We start from the raw sequence: 20,408 nt of genomic DNA on the forward strand, positions 1-20,408 counted from the left end.
CTGACAAAACTCAGTTTCTACAAATTAGTGTTGGATTGAGGCAAAAGTGTAAAACGGCTTTTTGGCAAATTAAAAATTATGCATTATCTTCACGTTAGGTGGTGAAGAGATACCTCACAATACGTGGAATTAGGGTCGGAAGGGAGATCAAAATCGTAAATAAAATAGCAGTAAATTCAGTTGTCTTTCCTTAAATTTCTTCAGTATAGGAGAGTAGTTTTTTTTTAATTACAAAGACTAGGGGACATATATGTTATATTTTCATTAATATATGAAAGTTGATCAAGTGTATATTTGTAAGTTCGCATGATTTTTCTGACACACTTGTTGAAATATGTAAAAATGAATAAAGAATTTGAAAAAAAAAAATAAAAAAAAGACACGGGGACACTCGATGAAGTTACACAGAAATACTTTTAAAACCAATAGGAGGAAATTTTTTTTCACTCAGAATAGTTAAGCTCTGGAACATGTTGCCAGAGATTGTGGTAAGAGCAGATAGCATAGCTGGTTTTAAGAAAGGTTTGGACAAGTTCCTGGAGGAAAAGTCCATAGTCTGTTATTGAGAAAGACACAGAGGAAGACACTGCTTGCCCTGTATTGGTAGCATGGAATATTGCTAGACTTTGGGGTTTGGCCAGGTACTAGTGACCTGGATTGGCCACTGTGAGAACGGGCTACTGGGCTTGATGGACCATTAGTCTGACCCAGTAATGCTATTCTTATGTTTTTAAATTTTGAAATTAACCTTGAATGTTGTAATTGTTTAAAACAAAATAATTAAAAAATGTGTTCAAATTATAATAAAGAATTCAATATAAGAAAAGAAACTGAAAGTTTTATTCAAAAATAAGCAATGATTCAGAAGTTACAGCTATTTTATGCGAAATGTAATTTCCCTTGCAACATTTTAAAAATTTGCCTGCTTTTCAGTGTAAATCGGCAAAAAATGTCCACAAACAATGTGTTAATTTTGACTATTGTTTATGAAATGGGACATTTGAACTTGCTATATTTTTTTTATTATAATTTAAATTTATCAGGAGTCGGTACATTTTTATCGACTCCAGGTACCCAAAATTGTCTCAGACTCCATAGCCCTACATGGCATATGGACGATCCTTGACCAGCCATCCATCGCAAATCTGGCATGAATCCTGGCCTGAGGAGTCCATCTAACCTGATTTTGAGCAAGACAAAGGCTTTTATTAAAAAAAAAATCAGGAAATCCAAATGGCCGCCACAGCAGCAATTTTGGCACTAAAAATGGTCCATGGGAGCTACACTAGGGGGTAAAAACCCCCCCAGCAATTTTAGAGGTAGGGAACCCTGGTTCTTGCCCCAGACCTCCCCAAAGAAACACTTTTGGAGACCCCCCCAATTTTGTTTTATGGACTGAAAACATGGATGGTTTGGCATACTGTTGAGAAGCACTGGTATAAGCTTCTGTCTCCAGTCCTGCTGGAGGTAAAACCCATCTCGCCAGTTCCTCTGACACCCATGTCCCATGCTCTTTGGAAAACCACACTCAATGTGGCAGTAAAGCAAGACTGCACCGAGTCTTGGGAAGACTTTCAAGAGGTGACATCTAATACCCAACCAATGACTTAGGATGTCTACCACAGGAGAAGACTTCCCTGTCTGTATGACTTTTCATTTTAAGCACCGTTTTAACACCGACACTCAACGACTCAGCTCCTCTCTGACCAGCAAAAAAATCAAACAAACCCCACCACATTCTGTAAATCCATACCATAAATTGAAGGGGGGGGGGGAGACAGGTCTAGGGAACTTAGCTCTCAAGAACAAATCATTAGAGAGATGGATCTCATCAGATCACAATGATTAAGCCACCAAAACTCATCTCACATGTAGGAAATGTCACAAGTTCTACCTAAAAGTAGTCCACTTAGCAATCAATCACTTCCTACACAAAAAAATCACAACTAGGACCTGGAGGATCAAAGCTGAAGCAGACTAGCTTTTTCATGACTTCTTCTGAAACTGCTGAAGATTTCACATGCCATCAACTTCCCTATTCGGTGTCATTTTGCAATAGTATTAGATGGCCATCTGGCACTGTCTTTATACAAGATTTTGTACAACTGTTTTCAGTTTATCTAGAGAAACTGGTCAGTGTTAAGAGTATTCTTCTGTAGATGTGCTTTTATAAAATGCAGATATAGTAGTTAAAAAATATATAATATATATGGAAGGAGGAAATCCCCCATAACCTTTGTCAGTCCCTGAAAGCTGAATGGTGCCCAAGCTGGCGGTCATCATATGTGCTGTATCTTTTCACATGGATCCGACGCACACGATCACGCAGTTCAAAGCCCTCGTCATCCTCACTGTGGGATGCTTGGCTGCGGCTACGACTGGTGGCTTCCAGCAAAGAGTTATCGGGAATCCGGGGGGTTTCATAAAGCAATACGTTCAGCGTTTCTTCATAGATGCGAGCCTCTGGAAACTCAACCTAAGGATTATAGAAGAATTACCATTACTGGAGAGAATGGACAAGACTTCATCAATGTTACCGAGGAAACTAGCCAATGATCTGCTAGATAAGGTCATGGAAAACCCATCCTGCCCTGGTTACCATAGGTACTATGCTGTGGTAGTAACCCAAAATGGAGACAGGAGAAGAAAGTTCGTGGACAGCATGTCCCAGGTTCAGGTAAACAGGCTGCTCTCTTCTCTCACAGAAGAGGCAATAAAGGAGGGAGTGAGAGACAAACCCCCTGCCCAAAAAATAGGCGAGAAGGAAAATGACTTTACTCTGGAAGCCAAATATTGAGTTAGCACAGCAAGTACATTAAATGCCAGAATCACACCTAACAGCGCCTAACTTGACTTAGGTGTTGCTAGGCGCTGTTACATTAGGCCATTATTATCCTAGCCTAATTTACTGGTACCTACCATGGAGGCCTGATCTCGTCTACATCATATCATGCCTAATATCTGCCTAAACCAAATGTGTATCTTATTCAGACAGCAGCTGAACAGTGCTGCTATTCAGATAATTTCTCAGGCTAACCTCGTTCCAGTCCTCTCTTCTATGGATAGGGTTAGGCCCTGCACAGGCTGGCTACGGCTGCCTTGTGTCTGGAGCACAATGAGCACTTTCTCCCAGTGAAAGTGCTCATTGAGCAATATGCGACCTAGCTGAAATACAAATGCCGGTTAACAATTAAAAAAAGCAATAAGACAAGGGAAGGCTCCCTTCAGACCAGCACTGCCTCAAGATTTTTTTTTTTTCAGAACAGACTCCACTGGCACCTCTACAAAATTTTGGGGAGGTGGATGAAGGGGGTGGGGGGAGGGACTCAACATGTGACCTGTCGAGTGCGACACCCCCCGCGATCGGATGAACCCCCCAAAAAGACCCCTCCAAGCTCAGTCTGGCACCAGAACGGGGACAAGGATCCCTAAACAAATTTCAACAGCCCTACCAAGGAGAGACTGGCACAGCTCACCTACCACCTGCTGGAGACTGAGAGAAGACTGTTAGATAGTGGGAGGGACAGCTATTAAGTGCTATAGCCAAAAGTTTGGTCTCAGTCTCCATCTGCTGGCCATAGTGAGCTATTACCCATCAGTGAAGCCTGTACCAGTCTGGAGAGGTGACAAAGAATGACCCTACTCTGTTTTCTATCTTTTAACCAGCTCTTCATCCACAAAAGGACATTACCTCCTATCCCATGATTTTTAATTTCCTCAGGAGCTGTTCATCAGGTAGATTGTCAAATGCCTTCTGAAAATCCAGATATACAATATCAACTAGCTCACCTTTATCCACACGTTTATTCACCCTTTCAAAAGAAATGCAGTAGATTTATGAGACAAGATTTGACTAAATCCATGTTAGCTTTGTCTCATTAATCTATGCTTATGTATATGTTCTGTAATATTGTTCTTTGTAATGGTAGACTATTTTGCACAGCACCGAAATCAGATTCAACAGTCTATAATTTCCTGGATCACCTTTTAAAAAATTGGCATTATGTTGGCCACCCTCCAGTCTTCTTGTACCATGCTGAATTTTAAACATAGAAACTTGATGGCAGATAAAGGCCAAATGGCCCATCTAGTCTGCCCATCCGCAGTAACCATTCTCTCTCTCTCTCTGAGAGATCCCATGTGCCTATTCCAGGCCCTTTTGGTAGTCTGGGATGTATACCATTCAATCTAGGCAATTTGCTAGTCTTAAATTTGTCAATTACAGCTTCCAAGTTTAAAGATTTGTTTGTTTCTCTAACTCATCAGCACTGAATACTATTTCTGGCACTGGTATCTTCCTCAATGAAGACTGAAGCAAAGAATTCATTTAATCTCTATGCTATGGCCCTATCTTCTCCCGAGTATCCCTTTGTCATCTAGCATCCTGTAGAATTTTTAGTCTATTCGATTCAAGGCCCTCCTTAACATATAGTCTCCACCAATTCAATCCACCCTATCACTGCAATATAATTTATACCCTAGATTATCTTCCTTCCACCAGGCATTAGAGTAATACATTCTAACTCTCTCATCTTGTTTCTTAGGTAGGGAATAATTGCAAATGATGAGCTATCTAGTAACCCAGTTGGTTTTACAGAAAGGTTTCATGCTTAGCACAGACACAGACACAGACATACAGCATATCAAGATGTTCACACACATATGCAGAGAAACAAAAGGAGTGCCTCAGGTTTTCCCCTCCTACCTTGGTTTGCTTTTTTTCTGTGGCATACACTATGGAGGTGCAGCAGACTTCAGCCAGTTTACAGCCTTGCCCATAGAAAGACCAGCAACAGATCTCATCGCCAATCACATCCTTGATGAAGAGCACTCGGCCATTAAAACGCAGGGAGAGTTTATCAAACAGTTCAATGTTCTTCAGCAAATTATCATCCGAGTTGCTAGAAAACAGCCACAAACTACATCAGAAATAGATCCTTAAACTAAATAATTAAAGCGGTTTATGCTGCCTGGTGTTAAATTAAGAACAATTTGATAGCATCTTACAGAGAATGTGGCAAATCATGTCCTATGTTACCATATCACGCTGCCTCCCATCCCCCTGAGCAGCATGTTTCCATGGAAACCCCCCCCCCGATGCCATCCTGCCTGCCTGCCTTCCATTAACCCCCCCACCCCCCCTCCGATGCTAGTCTGCCTGCCTCCCATCCCCCTTCCACTGAAACCCCCCCAACCCCCAATGCCATCCTGCCTGCCATTGAACCCCCCCACCCCCCTCCGATGCCAGCCTGCCTGCCACCCATCCCCCTTCCACTGAAACCCCCCCACCTCACCCGATGCCAGTCTGGGCCGCCCTGTCCTGCCGGACCCATGTTTTGCCTCTCTACTCGCGGGGCTGGGCTTTGCCCAGCTGTTTCCGGACTGATGTCTTTCCCTCCCCGATCCTCCTCCCAGGGCGAGAAAAAGAAAGGGAGAAGCCGAGATGGCGCCCCGTTGCATCCGGAGCCGGTTCCGATCCCGAAGCGGAACCGGGGAGCGGCTAAAACCTGAACCGGAGGCAGGATCAGACTGGGGATCGGCGCGCCCCCACCTGGGGCTGAGACCGATTCCCCTCTGGAGCCGGGAAAGGGGTGGGGGGGGGGGGGGAGAGAGGAGCAGCAGGATCCGATCCGGAGCACTCCTGGCTAATTTTCATTGGCTCCCAGTGATTTCCAGAGTCCAATTCAAATGCTCTTGCCTGGCTTTTAAGATTATTCACGACATCCTTCCTTCCCTAATCCCACTTTCTTTCAACTCCTCGTGCCCTGACTCCACCAGGACCGCCCATAAATTAAAACTATCCTTCCCCTCCCTACATGGTATTCTCCACGCAGGTAAACTGGGAAAAATCACTTCTTTTCAAAATCACAGGTCTCTGGAATGACCTTACTATCCCGCTGCGGAACCTGAGCTCCCTCCATTTATTCCGCAAGCAACTAAAAACCTGGCTCTTCTCTAACATGTAATTTCTTTTCCCTTAATTTTCCACTCGATTTATAAACTTATGTAAACCTTTTTCTACCCTTTCTCATTTTTAAGTTCTTGTAAACCGTGCCGAGCTCTACTTCCATAGAGATGATGCGGTAAATAAACTTAAGGTTTAGTTTAGTATGTGTGCAATTCGGATTCCCCACCCCTGGCTGAATTTTGAGGAGTCGCTGGCACACGCGCCTCCAGCTAGCGCAGACGCCGTGAGGAGTGACACAGAAGCACACTTCACGCCACCAGGACTCACGCTATTTCAACAGCGCATGCGTGCTCTAGGGTTTTATTATTATAGATTGTATCCTTATCCTTTCTCCCCTCGTTTCAATTTTTGTCTCAATAGTTACTTTTAGTTTTGTTTGTCATTCCCCTGATTTTTAAGTCACACTCACAGCTCTCAGCATCTGCCACATAGCAGTGGAGTATAGTGCCCCCTTCAGTTTAGTCCTAATGCAATAGATCATCACTGGAACAAAGCACACACAGAAGTTCTGTTATGTAACTTATAAGAGAACAATTAGTAATAAACATGAAAAACATGCAAGGACAAAGCAATAATAATAACCAACCCGCTGTGTGCAACAAGCATGAACTTCAAGGAAGTCATAGGCTCAAGAGAGCTTTTACATATGCAGGAGAGTCTCATACTTGGTCATCATGCTGGCAGGAGAAGAGATCCAGGCCAGTAAGGAGAAACATCCGAGACAGAAAGACAGGCGATACAGAATAGACAGAGGGCGGGGCACACAGAATCCGTAGTGGATTAACAGAAAGAAGATTACCAAAGGTAAGAACATATCTTCCATTCTGTTACATCCACTCCAGATTCTGGAAGAATGGTGACATACCAGAACAATGGCATCGTCTAGGGTGGGACAGCAGAGTCCCAAAGGTGGAGTCCTTTCAATCCACCATAATCACCTCTGCAAAACCTTGTAAAGGAATGAAGAGAAGACATAGTAGGCTCCTTACAAATGTCAGTTGGAGGGACTGCCCAAGACTCAGCCCATGATGCTGCGACACTCCTAGTCAAGTGTGCTTTGATAAAAACAGGTGGCTGATTTCCACCAGCGATGTGTGTCGACGAAATGGCCATGTGAATCCATCTGGCAATAGATGCCTTGGAAGCTGGCATACCACGCCTGTACTGACTAGTCAGCAGAAGCAGATGTTCAGAAAGATGAAAATCATTGGTCCTCTCCAAGTAGTGGAGCAAGACCCTTTGAACATTTTATTTATCTATTTCATTCATTTTATATCCTGTCCTCCTCAAAGAGCTCAGAATGGGTTAGAAGATCCAGTTTCCATAATATTTTGTCTTGCTTATCCAATACCATGGGCTGAAAAGCAGGCATACAAACTACCTGGTTGACGTGAAAATCAGAAACAAAGTTCGGAAGGAACAGCATGGAGGGTCACGCCTGCTTCCGTGATCCTAAGAAAAGAGTTCTCTACAAGAGCTCCTGAAGCTCTGAAATGCGTCTTGCCGAGACGATCGTCACTAGAACACTGCATTGATGGAAGGTCCAAAAAGCAATGTTACTTACCGTAACAGTTGTTATCCAGGGACAGCAGGCAGCTATTCTCACTAATGGGTGATGTGATCCAACAGAGCCCCGATGCGGACGCTTCTTTGAAGAAAAACTCAAAGTTTTGAGTTGCCCGCACCGCGCATGCGCGAGTGCCTTCCCGCCCAGATCAGGGCGCGTCTCCTCAGTTCAGATAGCTAGCAGAGAAGCCAACCCAGGGGAGGTGGGAGGGATGTGAGAATAGCTGCCTGCTGTCCCTGGATAACAACTGTTACGGTAAGTAACATTGCTTTATCCCAGGACAAGCAGGCAGGTATTCTCACTAATGGGTGACCTCCAAGCTAACCATAGTGGGATGGTAGAAGAGTTGGCAACTTAGGAGAATAAATTTTGTAATACTGTTTGGCCAAACTGTTCATCCCGTCTGGAGAAAGTATCCAGGCAATAGTGAGAAGTGAAGGTATGAACAGAGGACCAAGTGGCAGCTTTACAAATCTCTTCAATCGGTGTCGATCTGAGGAAAGCTACAGAAGCTGCCATAGCTCTGACCTTATGGGCTGTGATTTTTTTGTCAAGGGGTAATCCAGCCTGGACATAGCAGAATGAGATGCAAGCCGCCATCTAGTAACAAAGAAAATTAAAAAAAAAAAAAAAACAATAAAGCACGACGAAAATCAGCGATTAAGATCAAATAAAATCAAAACCGCGGACTTAGAAGGCACAAGTGAAGAAAACTTTGCGCAGAGAGTCGGATTTCTCGGCTCTGCAGAAAAGTAAGAACTGAGGAGACGCGCCCTGGTGCATGCGCAGTGCGGGTGACTCGAAACTTCAAGTTTTTCTTCAAAGAAGCGTCTGCATCGGGGTTCCGTTGGATCACGTCACCCTTTAGTGAGAATACCTGCCTGCTTGTCCTGGGATAAGGGATGCGTCCTTGAATGGCTCAAAAGGGGTTGCCGTAAGGCCCTTCAAAATAAATGTTAAAGTTAAGGTTCGTCAAAAATAAATGGAAAAATAAGACAGACTAAACAGAGCAGATCGGAACACCTCTGCACAGTTCGCTTGCAGAAGGGAAACACTGAAGGGGGCATTGAAAGCTGCAAGTGTGACTTCTGCAAGACCCGGTTCACAGGTAGGGATGAACACCATTCGTACAGAATCCAGAGTAGTAAGAGAGTACGATAATCAAGCATTAGTACTAGAAAAAGAATCGTTACTGTTTTAATCATCTCCCTCTGGGTTTTTAATCATTTTGTTAAAATCTGTCAAGTTTCTGGAGAAAGTTATACCTTTGGTAACCATATCTTGTATTCAACACCCCCCTCCCTCAAGACATAACATGGAAATCTACTGAAGCCTACTTTGCAAAATGCACCTAAAAAAGGCAGGGAGAGGAAATACCCTGTCAGGCTTCCATTCCCTTTGATCCCCGGCATATCCTGAACACTTGGTGTGAATTGTACACAAGTTATTAGAGACACATGGACACACAGATATGCAAACTTACAAGCCTTCTCCCCTTTTCAAAGCAAGCAAACATTGAACTCAAGTTATTAGTAACTAGACCCCACCAAATATGCTAATTGTTTATTGGAAGCTTTTATACCGCTACTAATCACAATTCTGAGCGGTTTGCATGAGCTAAATATATGTGAATCATACCTATTTCTACTATCTATGTACATATACTATAATTATAGTTTCTGTATTATCATATACTCATTTTTCTTTGTAGTATTTGTGAGTTCACCCTTTTGTGTTCCTGCTGTTTCCTCCATGTTGTTATTCTCCTTAAATGTTTCTTTATTTGTTACAGTGGGATGTAAAGAGTATTATCTTTATTTCTTTCTTGAATTTTTGGTGTCCTTTTCTAGTTTTAATTCCTTTGGTAGGGAGTTCCACCACATTGGGGCCATCACTGAGAACATTCTGTTCCTGACGCTTTTGTATTTGATATCTCTGAAGGTATTCTTGGCTCGAGCGTAGGGCACGTGCTGGTGTATGGTTGTCTAGTCTAATTGCTAGATATTGCAATTGTGACAGATGAATGATTTTGTGTGTCAGCAACATGATCTTGAATTGCACCCTGCTTTTAAACAGGAGCCAGTGTAACTCTTTCAGTAGTAGGGTGGCCCTTATCTGCTTTGATTTTCCCATCAGAAATCTAGCTGCTGCATTTTGTACTATTTGGATCTGTCTGATCATCTACTTTGGAATGTCCAGCAGGATTGCATTGCAGTAGTCGAAGATTGAAAGTAGCCAGGGATATTACTGCGTTGGACTTTGCTTGATGGGCTAGGTAGGGTTTTAGTCCTGTGACCCAATAGAGTTTGCCATAAGCGTTTTTCACGATGTGTTGTATGTGTATTGTCATATCCAGGTTTGGGTCTAGCCATACTCCTAGGTTTCTCGCTCCCTCCATGGATGATTTTATGGTGCTACCGTTAGAGTTAGTTGGTAACTTGGGCTGTTTACCCCCCCCCATTTGTTAATTAGAAGTAGTTCAGTTTTTCCCTGTTGGCTACTAGTCCGTTTATTTGGAACCAACTGAAGATTTTCTCTAGGCCTGTCTTGACATGCATTATTGTAATTTGGTGGTGGGGAGGTTGTTACTAACTTGTGTTAAGGGAAATAGCAAATTTAAGTTTAGATTACATATTACTACAGCAGGAAAAAAAAACCTTGCAGAGAAATTTAGACAATATTTTTCTAGGCATTTAAACTAGAAGGTGGGGGTGGTGTATGTACGAAGGACAATTATAGAGACCACCCCCAGCAAACGAAAAGACGTGATAGTAGTAAAGGCTGCAACATAAGCAATATCAGCAACTCATTTCTTAGTATTGCAACGGAAAGTGAAATCCATACGAAAAAGATTATCGCTGAAAAATAGCTGGAAAGCAATGACCACAAATGCTCGCAGTCTAAGCAACAAAGTTCATGATCTGCAAGCCCTGATGTTAGAGGCAGATCTAGATATTGTTGCTATCACAGAGACATGGTTCAGTGAATCACATGGATGGGATGCAAACATACCGGGATATAATCTTTTTAGGAAGGACAGAGATGGTCATAAAGGTGGAGGAGTAGCTCTCTATGTAAAGATCAATATCCAAGCGACCGAAATGCAAGGGACCTGGGGAGAGGAAGAAGCGATATGGATTGCTCTGAAAAGAGAAGATGGAACTTCTATCTACGTGGGTGTAGTCTACAGACCTCCGACTCAATCGCAGCAAATTGATAAGGATCTGATTGTGGATATCCAAAAGTTTGGAAGGAAAGAGGAGGTTCTGCTGTTGAGAGATTTCAACCTGCCAGATGCAGACTGGAATGTTCCGTCTGCGGAATCGGAAAGAAGTAGGGAGATTGTGGATGCTTTCAAGAGGCTTTGCTCAGACAAATGGTGACGGAACCCACAAGGGAAAAAGCGATATTGGATCTGGTCCTCACAAATGGAGAGAGTATCTCTAATGTTCGAGTGGGTGCTCACCTGGGAAGTAGCGATCATCAAACGGTTTGGTTTGAAATAACGGCTAAAGTGGAGAGTGGCCGCACGATACTTAAAGTCCTAGATTTCAAACGTACGGACTTTAATGCAATGGGAAAGTACCTGAAGAAAGAGCTGTTAGGATGGGAGGACATAAGAGAAGTGGAAAGACAGTGGTCTAAGCTGAAAGGAGCGATAAAAATGGCTACGGACCTTTATGTGAAGAAAATCAATAAAAACAAGAGAAAAAGGAAGCCGATATGGTTCTCCAACCTAGTGGCTGAGAAAATAAAGGCGAAAGAGTTGGCGTTCATGAAATATAAAAAAACCCAAGAAGAGGAGAGCAGAAAGGACTACAGGGTGAAACTGAAAGAAGCCAAGAGAGAGATACGTTTGGCGAAGGCACAGGAGGAAGAACAAATGGCTAAAAATGTAAAAAAGGGAGATAAAAATGTTTTCAGATATATTAGTGAAAGGAGGAAGATAAAAAATGGAATTGCTAGGCTAAAAGATGCCCGGAACAAATATGTGGAGAGTGATGAGGAGAAAGCAAATATGCTAAACAAATACTTCTGTTCTGTGTTCACAGAAGAAAATCCTGGAGAAGGACCGAGATTGTCTGGCAAAGTTACACGAGAAAATGGAGTAGATTCTGCGCTGTTCACGGAGGAGGGTGTTTATGAGCAACTTGAAAAACTGAAGGTGGACAAAGCGATTGAATCAGGTTGGGCAGACTGGATGGACCATCTGGGTCTTTATCTGCCGTCATCTACTATGTTACTATGGGCTATATAATGAGTTGCAAAACATAGTAACACAGCAAAAGACGGCAGATAAAGACCTGAACAGTCTGCCCATGATTAAATTGTCTCTCTTTGATATTTCTGGGGCGTAGACTGTAGAAGTCTGCCCAGTACTGTCTTTAGGTTCCAAATACTGGAGATGCTGTCAAAGCCCACTCCAAACTATCCACACCATCTTTTCATTTGTGGGACATAGACCATAAAAGTCTGCTCGGCACTGTCCTCAAGTTACAAATTTCTGGAGTTTTCGTCAAAGCCCAGTCCAGCCTATCCTAAACTGAATTGCCATATACAGGACACAGACCATACAAATCTGTCCAATAATAGTCTTAGTTCTTCACAGCCAGAGTTGTCATCAAAGCACCATTTGTAACAAACACATATGCAATGTAAACCAATTAACAGTCTGAGGTGGACTTTGCAAGCTGCGTTTTATTTTTCCTGCCCAGATGCATCATGCTGCTAATACACAGCCCGATTTTCCCAGGGACCATCTTTAAAGGAGCCAATGAAGGAAAAATTGAAGCAGTTCTTCATCCCTCAGCAACAGTCTCATGGCCATTTTGAACCTGGTGCCTTCATGGACAGGAGTGACTGAGGATTGCTCCTGCCTGGCTTAGACTTCCAAGGATGACTTAAGGTAGCTTGTGGAATTTAATTGTAAGTTGTGTTATTCCTGTATCATGGGAGTCACTAACCTGCAGTACTGTGTTACTGCAGGTTAGCGCCTTGCATGGTAAAATTAAGCTATCATAGCTTAGTAACTTAGTCCTTAATCTTCTACAAATTCTAACCACAAGCATCATAGCTACTCCCATGACATCACGTAGAAAGCCCTCACACCACAAGGCTGGTTCCACAATACTGCTTATTTGTGATGTTCAGACATACCTGGTATAGGAATACTTGTTATTACTTCTGTTATACAGCAACTTAACCACGGGCTGTTAAGAAAGAGAAAACCAAAAATGAATGAGAGAGCAGCAAGGGGAGTTTTTTTCCTTTCAAATTTCATATTTATTCAGAAAACATGTGCTGATGATGTTACTTTGGCAGACGATTCAATGAGTTTCTCCTCTTCTTTCAGAGAGGTTACAATGGGGATGCTGCAGACTGGCTCAAAGGATTCCTTCTTGTCCTGAAGAAATGAAATCAAAATTAGACAATCTTTTGGAGGAATAAATTTAAGAGCCTCAGTCCAGTAATATTTTTACGAGCAGTAAATCCTTCCACCCCCCAACATCCAGTCTTCAGGCGCAGAAGAGCAAGATGTCATTATAGCAACCAGACCATCTTTATCAGAACTGCAGCATAAAAATACTACAGAAGTTTTACTTCAAGAGCACATTTAAATCAGACAGACAAAGGCATATAGTACTGCTTGCCGATTTAGCGCGTCCATAGAATATAAGGACGCGTTAACATTTAAAGCACGCTAAACCCCATCCCTATATTAATAGTACTAATTGTAATGCAATTTCTTCCAACCATTTTTCAATTGAGCGACTCATCAAATTAAATAAAATAAACTTGATATATACACAATATAATCTTAATACATAATGGCCACTACAAAATTTAAAAAACCACACAAATCACACTGTAAGCAGAGAAAATATCATTTATAGTCAGGTTTTTTTCCAAGAGGTCAAGGCAGATGACTTTAAAATATACAATGTCACCTCAGTAACAACTAAAGATAAAACAGAGGCCTCAGGACAACTTTATGCTGCACTTATTTCTTGTGTCTTTTTTTTTTTTTTTAAACTCACAGCTCACCAATTGTCTCAAGTTTCAGCAGACCCCACATGGCACTTTAAACTGTAGTCAGTGCCGGTATAGGTGGCAAGGCTTACAGTTGAGGCTCCCCTAAACACAGGAAACTTGGGAAGGTGGGGGGGGGAGGGGCTCGACCCTTTCGAGTGTGGTACCCTGAGGTTGGTAGGACCCCCTCAAGAGTCTCCAAGCTCTATCTGGACAGTAAAAGGGACCAGAAAAATTCTATAACCAGATCCAACAGGCCCTAAACAAACCACAACACAGACTGAACAATCTTACCACTCCACCTGCTGGAGACTGAGAAAAGACTTAGTTTAATAGGGACTGCACAGCCTACTTGTACTGTAGCCAAAAGTCAACATCTCAGTCGCCACCTGCTGGCAGAGAAGCGTAAACCCATCCGTTTCTGTGCTGGTCTGGAGGGACCTAAAGAATCACTTTTGGAGAGTGAGAAAGATTAAATTAGGAAGGGGGGAAGCTTGTAGGGACTTATGAGGGAAGGCTTAGAACCCAGATGGCAGCCCTAGTTCCGAAAAACATAAAGGAAGATTTGGATCTGCACCTATTAGCCATATAAACTAATTTTGAAAGAACACCAACACAGTTACTTGCATTAAGAGGGGGCAGGTTCATTTAACCAGAGACTAGCCAGCAACAAAAACCTGTATGTAAAAAGTAAACACACAAAATTTAGAACATAAAAATTGCCATCTCCGGATCAGACCCTGGGTCCATCAAGTCTGGTGATCCGCACACGCTGAGGCCCCACCAGGTGTACCCTGGCCTAGTTTTAGTCCCCATATCATTGTATGCTTCTCAAGGGAGATGTGCATCTAGTTTACCCTTAAAGCCTAGAACGGTGGATTCTGCAATTACTTCCTCTGGGAGAGCATTCCAGGTGTCCACCACTCGCTGCATGATAAGAAACCTTACAAATATAAGAATACCTTTTAGCCAGAGCTGATCATATCATTCAAACAGTGGTTTAAGTGCTCTGTGAATTTCTGCATCTTCTCACCTGTAAAGCTGCATGACACATATCAACTAGGCCCTGGATGAGGTAATACTTGGCTTCTGCCATCATTTCTTTAATCTCTTGTTGGCTTTTTGGCAGTGCAATAGTACCATCTCGGAGATAATTCAAAATGCTCCCAAAATGTTTTCCACAACGATCAATGAGGATCCAGCCTATAAATACAAGCCAGAAATCAACAAAAAGCTAAAACTGGACTAACTAAGGAAGGATATTCTACCTCAAAGAGGCCAGTCCCATATAAGTTTTCCTGGCTCCTGAGGAGAGAATGACACAAGGACAAAGTTTGTCCCTGCAAGCTCGGTTCCCATCCTCGCAGGCTCCATCTATCCCCACCCTGTCCTCGTTCTCATTTGCACTTCTGATTTTATATTTAAATCTTTATATTAAAAGTATTAAAAGGGACAATATTCTGTACAACTGTTTATAGAGTCTTCCATTTCTATCTGTTTTGGTACAACCTTCCCAAAGATTCAGTTGCCTCTGTTTTTACATCATCTGAGAAGGTAATTGGATTGTCTTTCAGACCTGGTGTAGAAGAGAACCTAAGCTGTGTAGTGGATGAACAGGAAAATAAGTGTTTATTAAATGTTAGACATGTTCCTTGATGCCAGCAACAATGAATCTGTTGCAGAAACAGTAAGATACTTAAGCAGCTGGGCACATGATGGAAGGACTTTCCAGATGCTGACAACACACAAAAGATATCATTTAACAGTAGTTCATTTAAATCCAAAAGCATCTTCTGCAGGTTTTGGTTGTTTTTTTTTAAATCATTGAATTCAGTTGCCAGTTGTCTAAGAATTGTTACATCTTTACATATTGATACTAGTCTCATGTTTTTAGAGTATGACACAGGAAGAAAGTTTGTCCCCCATCTCCACGGGCTCTGTCTCCATCCCCATTCCCGCCTCATGGGTACCCATCCCCGTGCCATTCTCTAATTCCTGAGCCAGATCCTTTATGTCAAACAGGTTTCCATAATGGACAATGTATCCCCTTTACTCCCAATCCAATGTACAGGGGCTTATCATCACTGCATAACTGAATACCACTGGGACCAAATGCAGCGGTCATAGCTTGACTTAAAGAGAGATGTTACATGTCAAGTCACAAAGAACTTTTTGAATTTGACCAATAGTTTGGGTTCATAAAAATTATCCACAACATGTCACCAAATCTAGTCAAGCTAAACCTCATTCATCCCTCTTCTGCATTAAAGAATGGGAGGCAGAGACAAAATGCTCTCTCTTCACATGCATTCTGAAGCAGATGACTTAAGAACATAAGGTAGTTTCAAGTTTCAAGTCACCATCAATCTAAAATCAGGAAATTAAAGATAAATCTTCAATCTACCCATGGTTTGTAATTTAAAGAAAATGGTCCTAACCACCTCTGTGATAGGAGGGTGCAAAGCAGACTGGCCAGCTCTCAATTACGACATTAGAAGTTGTGGTAGAATGTGCATCAGCAGAGGGCCACCAACTATAATGGAGCCGGTCAGAGAGGCTACATAGGCAATTTACAATTTGGGGGGAGAGGAAGTCATGACTACTCACTCTCTCAGATCAGGCTGCAGAGACTATCGCACCAACTCACTCGTAGCTCTCAAAGCAATCCACGCACCAAAAAAGGTTTTACCCACCCCTGCTCTACACCTCCCCTAAACCAGCCAGAAGACAGCTGTTGAGTAGAGGATATGTACAAAATAGATTAGCTTTTTTTTTAATCAAGTTCACTTCCAACTTATGCAGGAGCTCTTTATATCCCTTAATCGCTTGTAATTCTGCTTCTAACACATTGAACACTGTAGACATCTGGTAGAACTATAGAAATGATAACACTTTAGACATATTCCCAGCCTGTGATCTATTATAGGACAACATGCATCCAGTGCCCCATGGCATAGTAAAAAAAGATCAAGGCATCACAGCTCATCTCACCTTCTTTATCTGTGAGCACCTCCATTCTTCCACTGAACATGGCTTTCAGCATGGTATCAAGCCTTGTCAGCACCTGGACGGTGGTGTAGTACAAAGATCCACCCACATTTAGACGCACATACTTATTGCCTAAACTGCTCCCTTTGAAGGGACAGGTCTGGGGTTTGGCTCCCTGAGTAGGACACATGGCTGTGAGGCAAGTATCCCCAGACATCTCTCGCTGCAGATAAATCACAACTCTGCACACTGTGGGCCTGATGTCTGCCGCCGTGATGGAAAATGTCAAGAGTAGTCACCAGCTGATTGACGACCTCATAATTTCCAATGCAAAGAACAGCCTGAAAGAAAGCAAACAGAAGAAGTGACAGGGATCTATAAATTAATTCTGTCCATGTCACAATGAAATTGAGGATGAAAACATTAGACCTTGTGGCATAAAGTACTGCTGCACAAGCTCGTTGTCCTTCCATTGAATTTTATTGCTCAGGCTGGGATATCCATACCATGATTTAAACCTAGGGCAGGGGTGGGCAACCTCAGTCCTCAATCCCAGTCAGGTTTTCCCCAATGAATATGCATGAGATTATTTGCATAGAATGGAGGCAATGCATGCAAATAAATCTCATATATATCCATTGGAAAAAAAATCCTGATAACCTGACTTGGTTGTGGCCCTTAAGGACCAAGTCTGTCCACTCCTGTTTTGGGGAGGGCGGGGGCGAAAATATGAATGAGTTAAATAGAAAATGATAGCAGATGAAAGCTATGTTTCTAAGGCACTTTTTTTTCTTAAAATTACATTGTGAAAGGTTATATTCCCTTAAACATTCAACATAAGTTATATAGCATTTGTATCCCAACTAACCATCTATGCGGGCGATAATGAAGACATCCTCAAAGTATGGGAAGTAGCTAAAATACAGTTTCTGTTCTTTCACAAACTAACCAAGCCTTTTTTGTCCATGGTCGTCGATTTAATCACAACTTCCTAAGGCTGAACTGAAGGCAGTGCTGCACATTACCGTAAAACAACCCATTCCCCAGGACACACCCAGCCAGCTGGGTTTTCAGGATAACCACAATTAATATGCATGAAATAAATTTGAATACACTACCTTCTCTGTACACAACTCTCTCTCATGCACTCCTTATCTTTCTGCCTAAACTCGCCTCCCCCCCTCCCGCCGTTCTCTATTTTGGTGGATAACACTATCCTCATCCCTGTCTCGTCGGCTCGCAACCTTGGAGTGATCTTTGACTCCTTCTCTGCTCAGATCCAACAGACCGCCAAATCCTGTCGCTTCCTCCTCTATATTACTAAAATCCGTCCTCTTCTCGCTGAACACACGACTAAAACCCTTGTCACCTTGCGCTTAGACCACTGCAACATACTTCTCTTGGGCCTCCCAGGTAGCTCTCGCCTCTTCAATCCATTCAAAATGCTGCTGTGTGACTCATAGTCCGTGAGAGCTGCTATTCTCACATTATCCCTCTCCTCAAGTCGTGCTTCATTGGCTCCCCATCCACCTCCAAATATAGTTTAAATTCCTCTTGCTGACTTACAAGTGTGTTCGCTCTGAAGCCCCCCCCATATCTCTCTTCGCTTATCTCCCCCTATGTTCCTCCCCATGATCTCCGTTTGTCGGGCAAGCCCCTCTTATCTGTACCCTTCTCTTCCACTGCCAACTCCAGACTCCGTCTCTTCTTTCTTGCGGCGCCGTATGCCTGGAAGAGGCTACCTGAATCAATATGTCATGCTCCCTCCCTAGCAGTGTTCAAATCCAAGCTAAAAGCCCACTTTTTAAAATCTGTTTTAAGTTCCTAACTCCCACTCACTGCTGTCTGATACCTAGACCCACTGTATCATTTCCTCTACCATAATCTTCCCAACCTCGAAACGTCCTGTCTAAATTAGATTGTAAACTCTTCTGAGCAGGAACCGTCTATACAGCGCTGCGTACGGCTTTCAGCGCTTTAGAAATAATAGCAGTACATTTGAGAGACTGAACAGGATGGTCTTTGTGTGTTTTGGTTTTTTACTGCCATCATTACCTGCTACATTACCAAAACACTCAGATGATCTGAGGTCCCCCGAAAAGGGATCCATAGCACCAATCAGAAGACATTATGGGTTAGTTTCGAGTATATTTAACATCTTATACTGCCTAATTAAACCTTCTAGGCGGTGTACAAAAACATTAAAACCATTTATTGGTCTCAAACTCGCAGCCCGCCAGGTACTATTTTGAGGCCTTCGGTATGTTTTATCATAATCACAAAAGTAAAATAAAAGAGTTTCTTGATCATGTGTCTCTTTACCTATAAATTACAATAGTATTATTAAGACTTTGCCAAAAAGAAAGATTTATAAACTATAAAGAGTTTTACCTCATGCAAAACTGTCATTTCTTTAATAAGACCAGAACAAGCAACACTGTGGAGAGAGGCTTTATTAAAAATACAATCCAATAATCCACATGAATAAACATCTGGGACCCAAAACGCGCAGTTTCGCTTATCATTTGCTTCAGGGACCCTAGAGGAAAACAATTTCTGACGTGTTGGGTCCCAGATGTTTATTCGTCTGGATTATTGGGATTGTCCTTGTTCTGGTTGCATTTCTTTAATAATGAAAGGTCACTCAGACACAATAATCAGAGCCTTGAAGAAAGCAACTCCCGAGCCCAAGTTGGCAGCTTCAAGTTCCAGAGATATTGATTCATTTTTCTGAATTGGAGAAAGAACTTTTCTTACCAATCATTGGTCCTGAGCTAAGCTAAAACGCCTAATTCAGCATCTGATGAAAGATTAAACTTCGTCCCAGCCTCCTTTCCTCGGCGGCCTTCAAGTCCCTCCAAATCCCAAATGTCACGCGCTGTCGCTAAACAACCGCCCCAACCCGAGCACAGCTCGGCGGCCTCCTTCTCCTATTGGCGGGAGCCGACCGACCGGAAACGGTTCCCCTGTCCGCGAGCTACTTCGCTCCTGCTCCAGGCGCTCCAACTGCCGCCATTTCCCACTGACGTCGTAGAGCCGCAAAGCATTGTGGGACACGAACCCCTTAACCCTCCGCGCGCTGAGCCTTTGGTTGCCATGGCAGCGACATAGGCGGGCCAACGGGGGGCAGCGTAAGCCTAACGTGCAGGTACGAAAGAGCTCCTCAGCGCGCGCAAGACGGGGGTGGGCGGGAATCGGGGTAAACTTCAGGTGGACAAATACAAACTGTTGCCCGTTGCTGGGAAGAATAACTAAAACGGGACATCGACTAATTTTGAGGTAATAACGTTGTAGACATCTGTCTTTCTTTCTCTCTCTCCCTGTCCCCTTTCTTTCTTTCCTTCTCTCTCCTTGCCCCCACTTTCTCTCTTTCTTTCTTTCTATCTTCCTGTCCCCCCCCCCCCCGTCGATTTCTTTCTGCTTCCCTGACGTCGACGCAGCGACAGGCCAGATGTGTGCAGCGACTTTACAAGTGACAGGCCCACAAGCCCCCCCCCCCCCCACGTCAATTCTGATGTGGGAGAGAAAGGTCCAACCTCTCTGACGTCAGAATTGATGGGGGGGGGGGGAAGGCTTGTGAGCCCGCCACTTGTAAAGTCATTTCCCGTTGTCCCCAATTTCGGCATCCTGAAGCTGTGCTTGGGGACAGCGGGATAAGGTACCTAAAAACGAGATGGAACCGTTCAAAACAGGACATTCAGAATAACCCAAATCACAGTTACCGGATGCAAGGGTCCGTCTTCAGGGTCAGCACCCAAGAAAAAAATCTGGGTGTCATTTTAGACAATATGATGAAATCTTCTGCCGAATGTGCAGCAGCCAAAACTACACAGGAGGAAAATAACTTCAAAAATC

The 20,408-nt window shown here is 43.1% G+C and overlaps 2 protein-coding genes across 2 annotated transcripts in view; one reads left to right on the forward strand and one right to left on the reverse strand.

Moving 5' to 3' along the window:
* Positions 1 to 818: 818 nt before the first annotated feature.
* On the reverse strand, positions 819 to 19,585 carry TNFAIP1 (TNF alpha induced protein 1). The gene is made up of 7 exons (XM_033921624.1): positions 19,311 to 19,585; positions 16,557 to 16,894; positions 14,599 to 14,768; positions 12,850 to 12,939; positions 12,693 to 12,745; positions 4,706 to 4,901; positions 819 to 2,476 (listed from the first exon to the last, which is right to left on the reverse strand). The coding sequence occupies exons 2-7, from the start codon at positions 16,768 to 16,770 to the stop codon at positions 2,240 to 2,242; spliced, it is 960 nt and encodes a 319-aa protein (XP_033777515.1). The 5' UTR covers positions 16,771 to 16,894; positions 19,311 to 19,585; the 3' UTR covers positions 819 to 2,239.
* Positions 19,586 to 19,702: 117 nt separating this feature from the next.
* Positions 19,703 to 20,408, forward strand: part of IFT20 (intraflagellar transport 20) — a 29,439-nt gene continuing 28,733 nt past the window's right edge. The window contains exon 1 of the mRNA XM_033921629.1: positions 19,703 to 19,832. The gene's annotated coding sequence lies outside the window, so the exon portion shown is untranslated. The remainder of the gene's footprint in view (positions 19,833 to 20,408) is intronic.

The sequence above is a fragment of the Geotrypetes seraphini genome, chromosome 15 (assembly GCF_902459505.1).
Source record: "Geotrypetes seraphini chromosome 15, aGeoSer1.1, whole genome shotgun sequence".
NCBI lineage: Eukaryota > Metazoa > Chordata > Amphibia > Gymnophiona > Dermophiidae > Geotrypetes > Geotrypetes seraphini.

Coding starts and splice junctions, on each gene's coding strand:
- TNFAIP1 (XM_033921624.1), bottom strand. CDS start 16,770: ATGTCTGGGGATACTTGCCTCACAGCCATGTGTCCTACTCAGGGAGCC. Junction 14,769..16,556: donor GGTGCTCACAGATAAAGAAG/GTGAGATGAGCT, acceptor TTGTATTTATAG/GCTGGATCCTCATTGATCGT. Junction 12,746..12,849: donor TCATTGAATCGTCTGCCAAA/GTAACATCATCA, acceptor CTTTCTTAACAG/CCCGTGGTTAAGTTGCTGTA.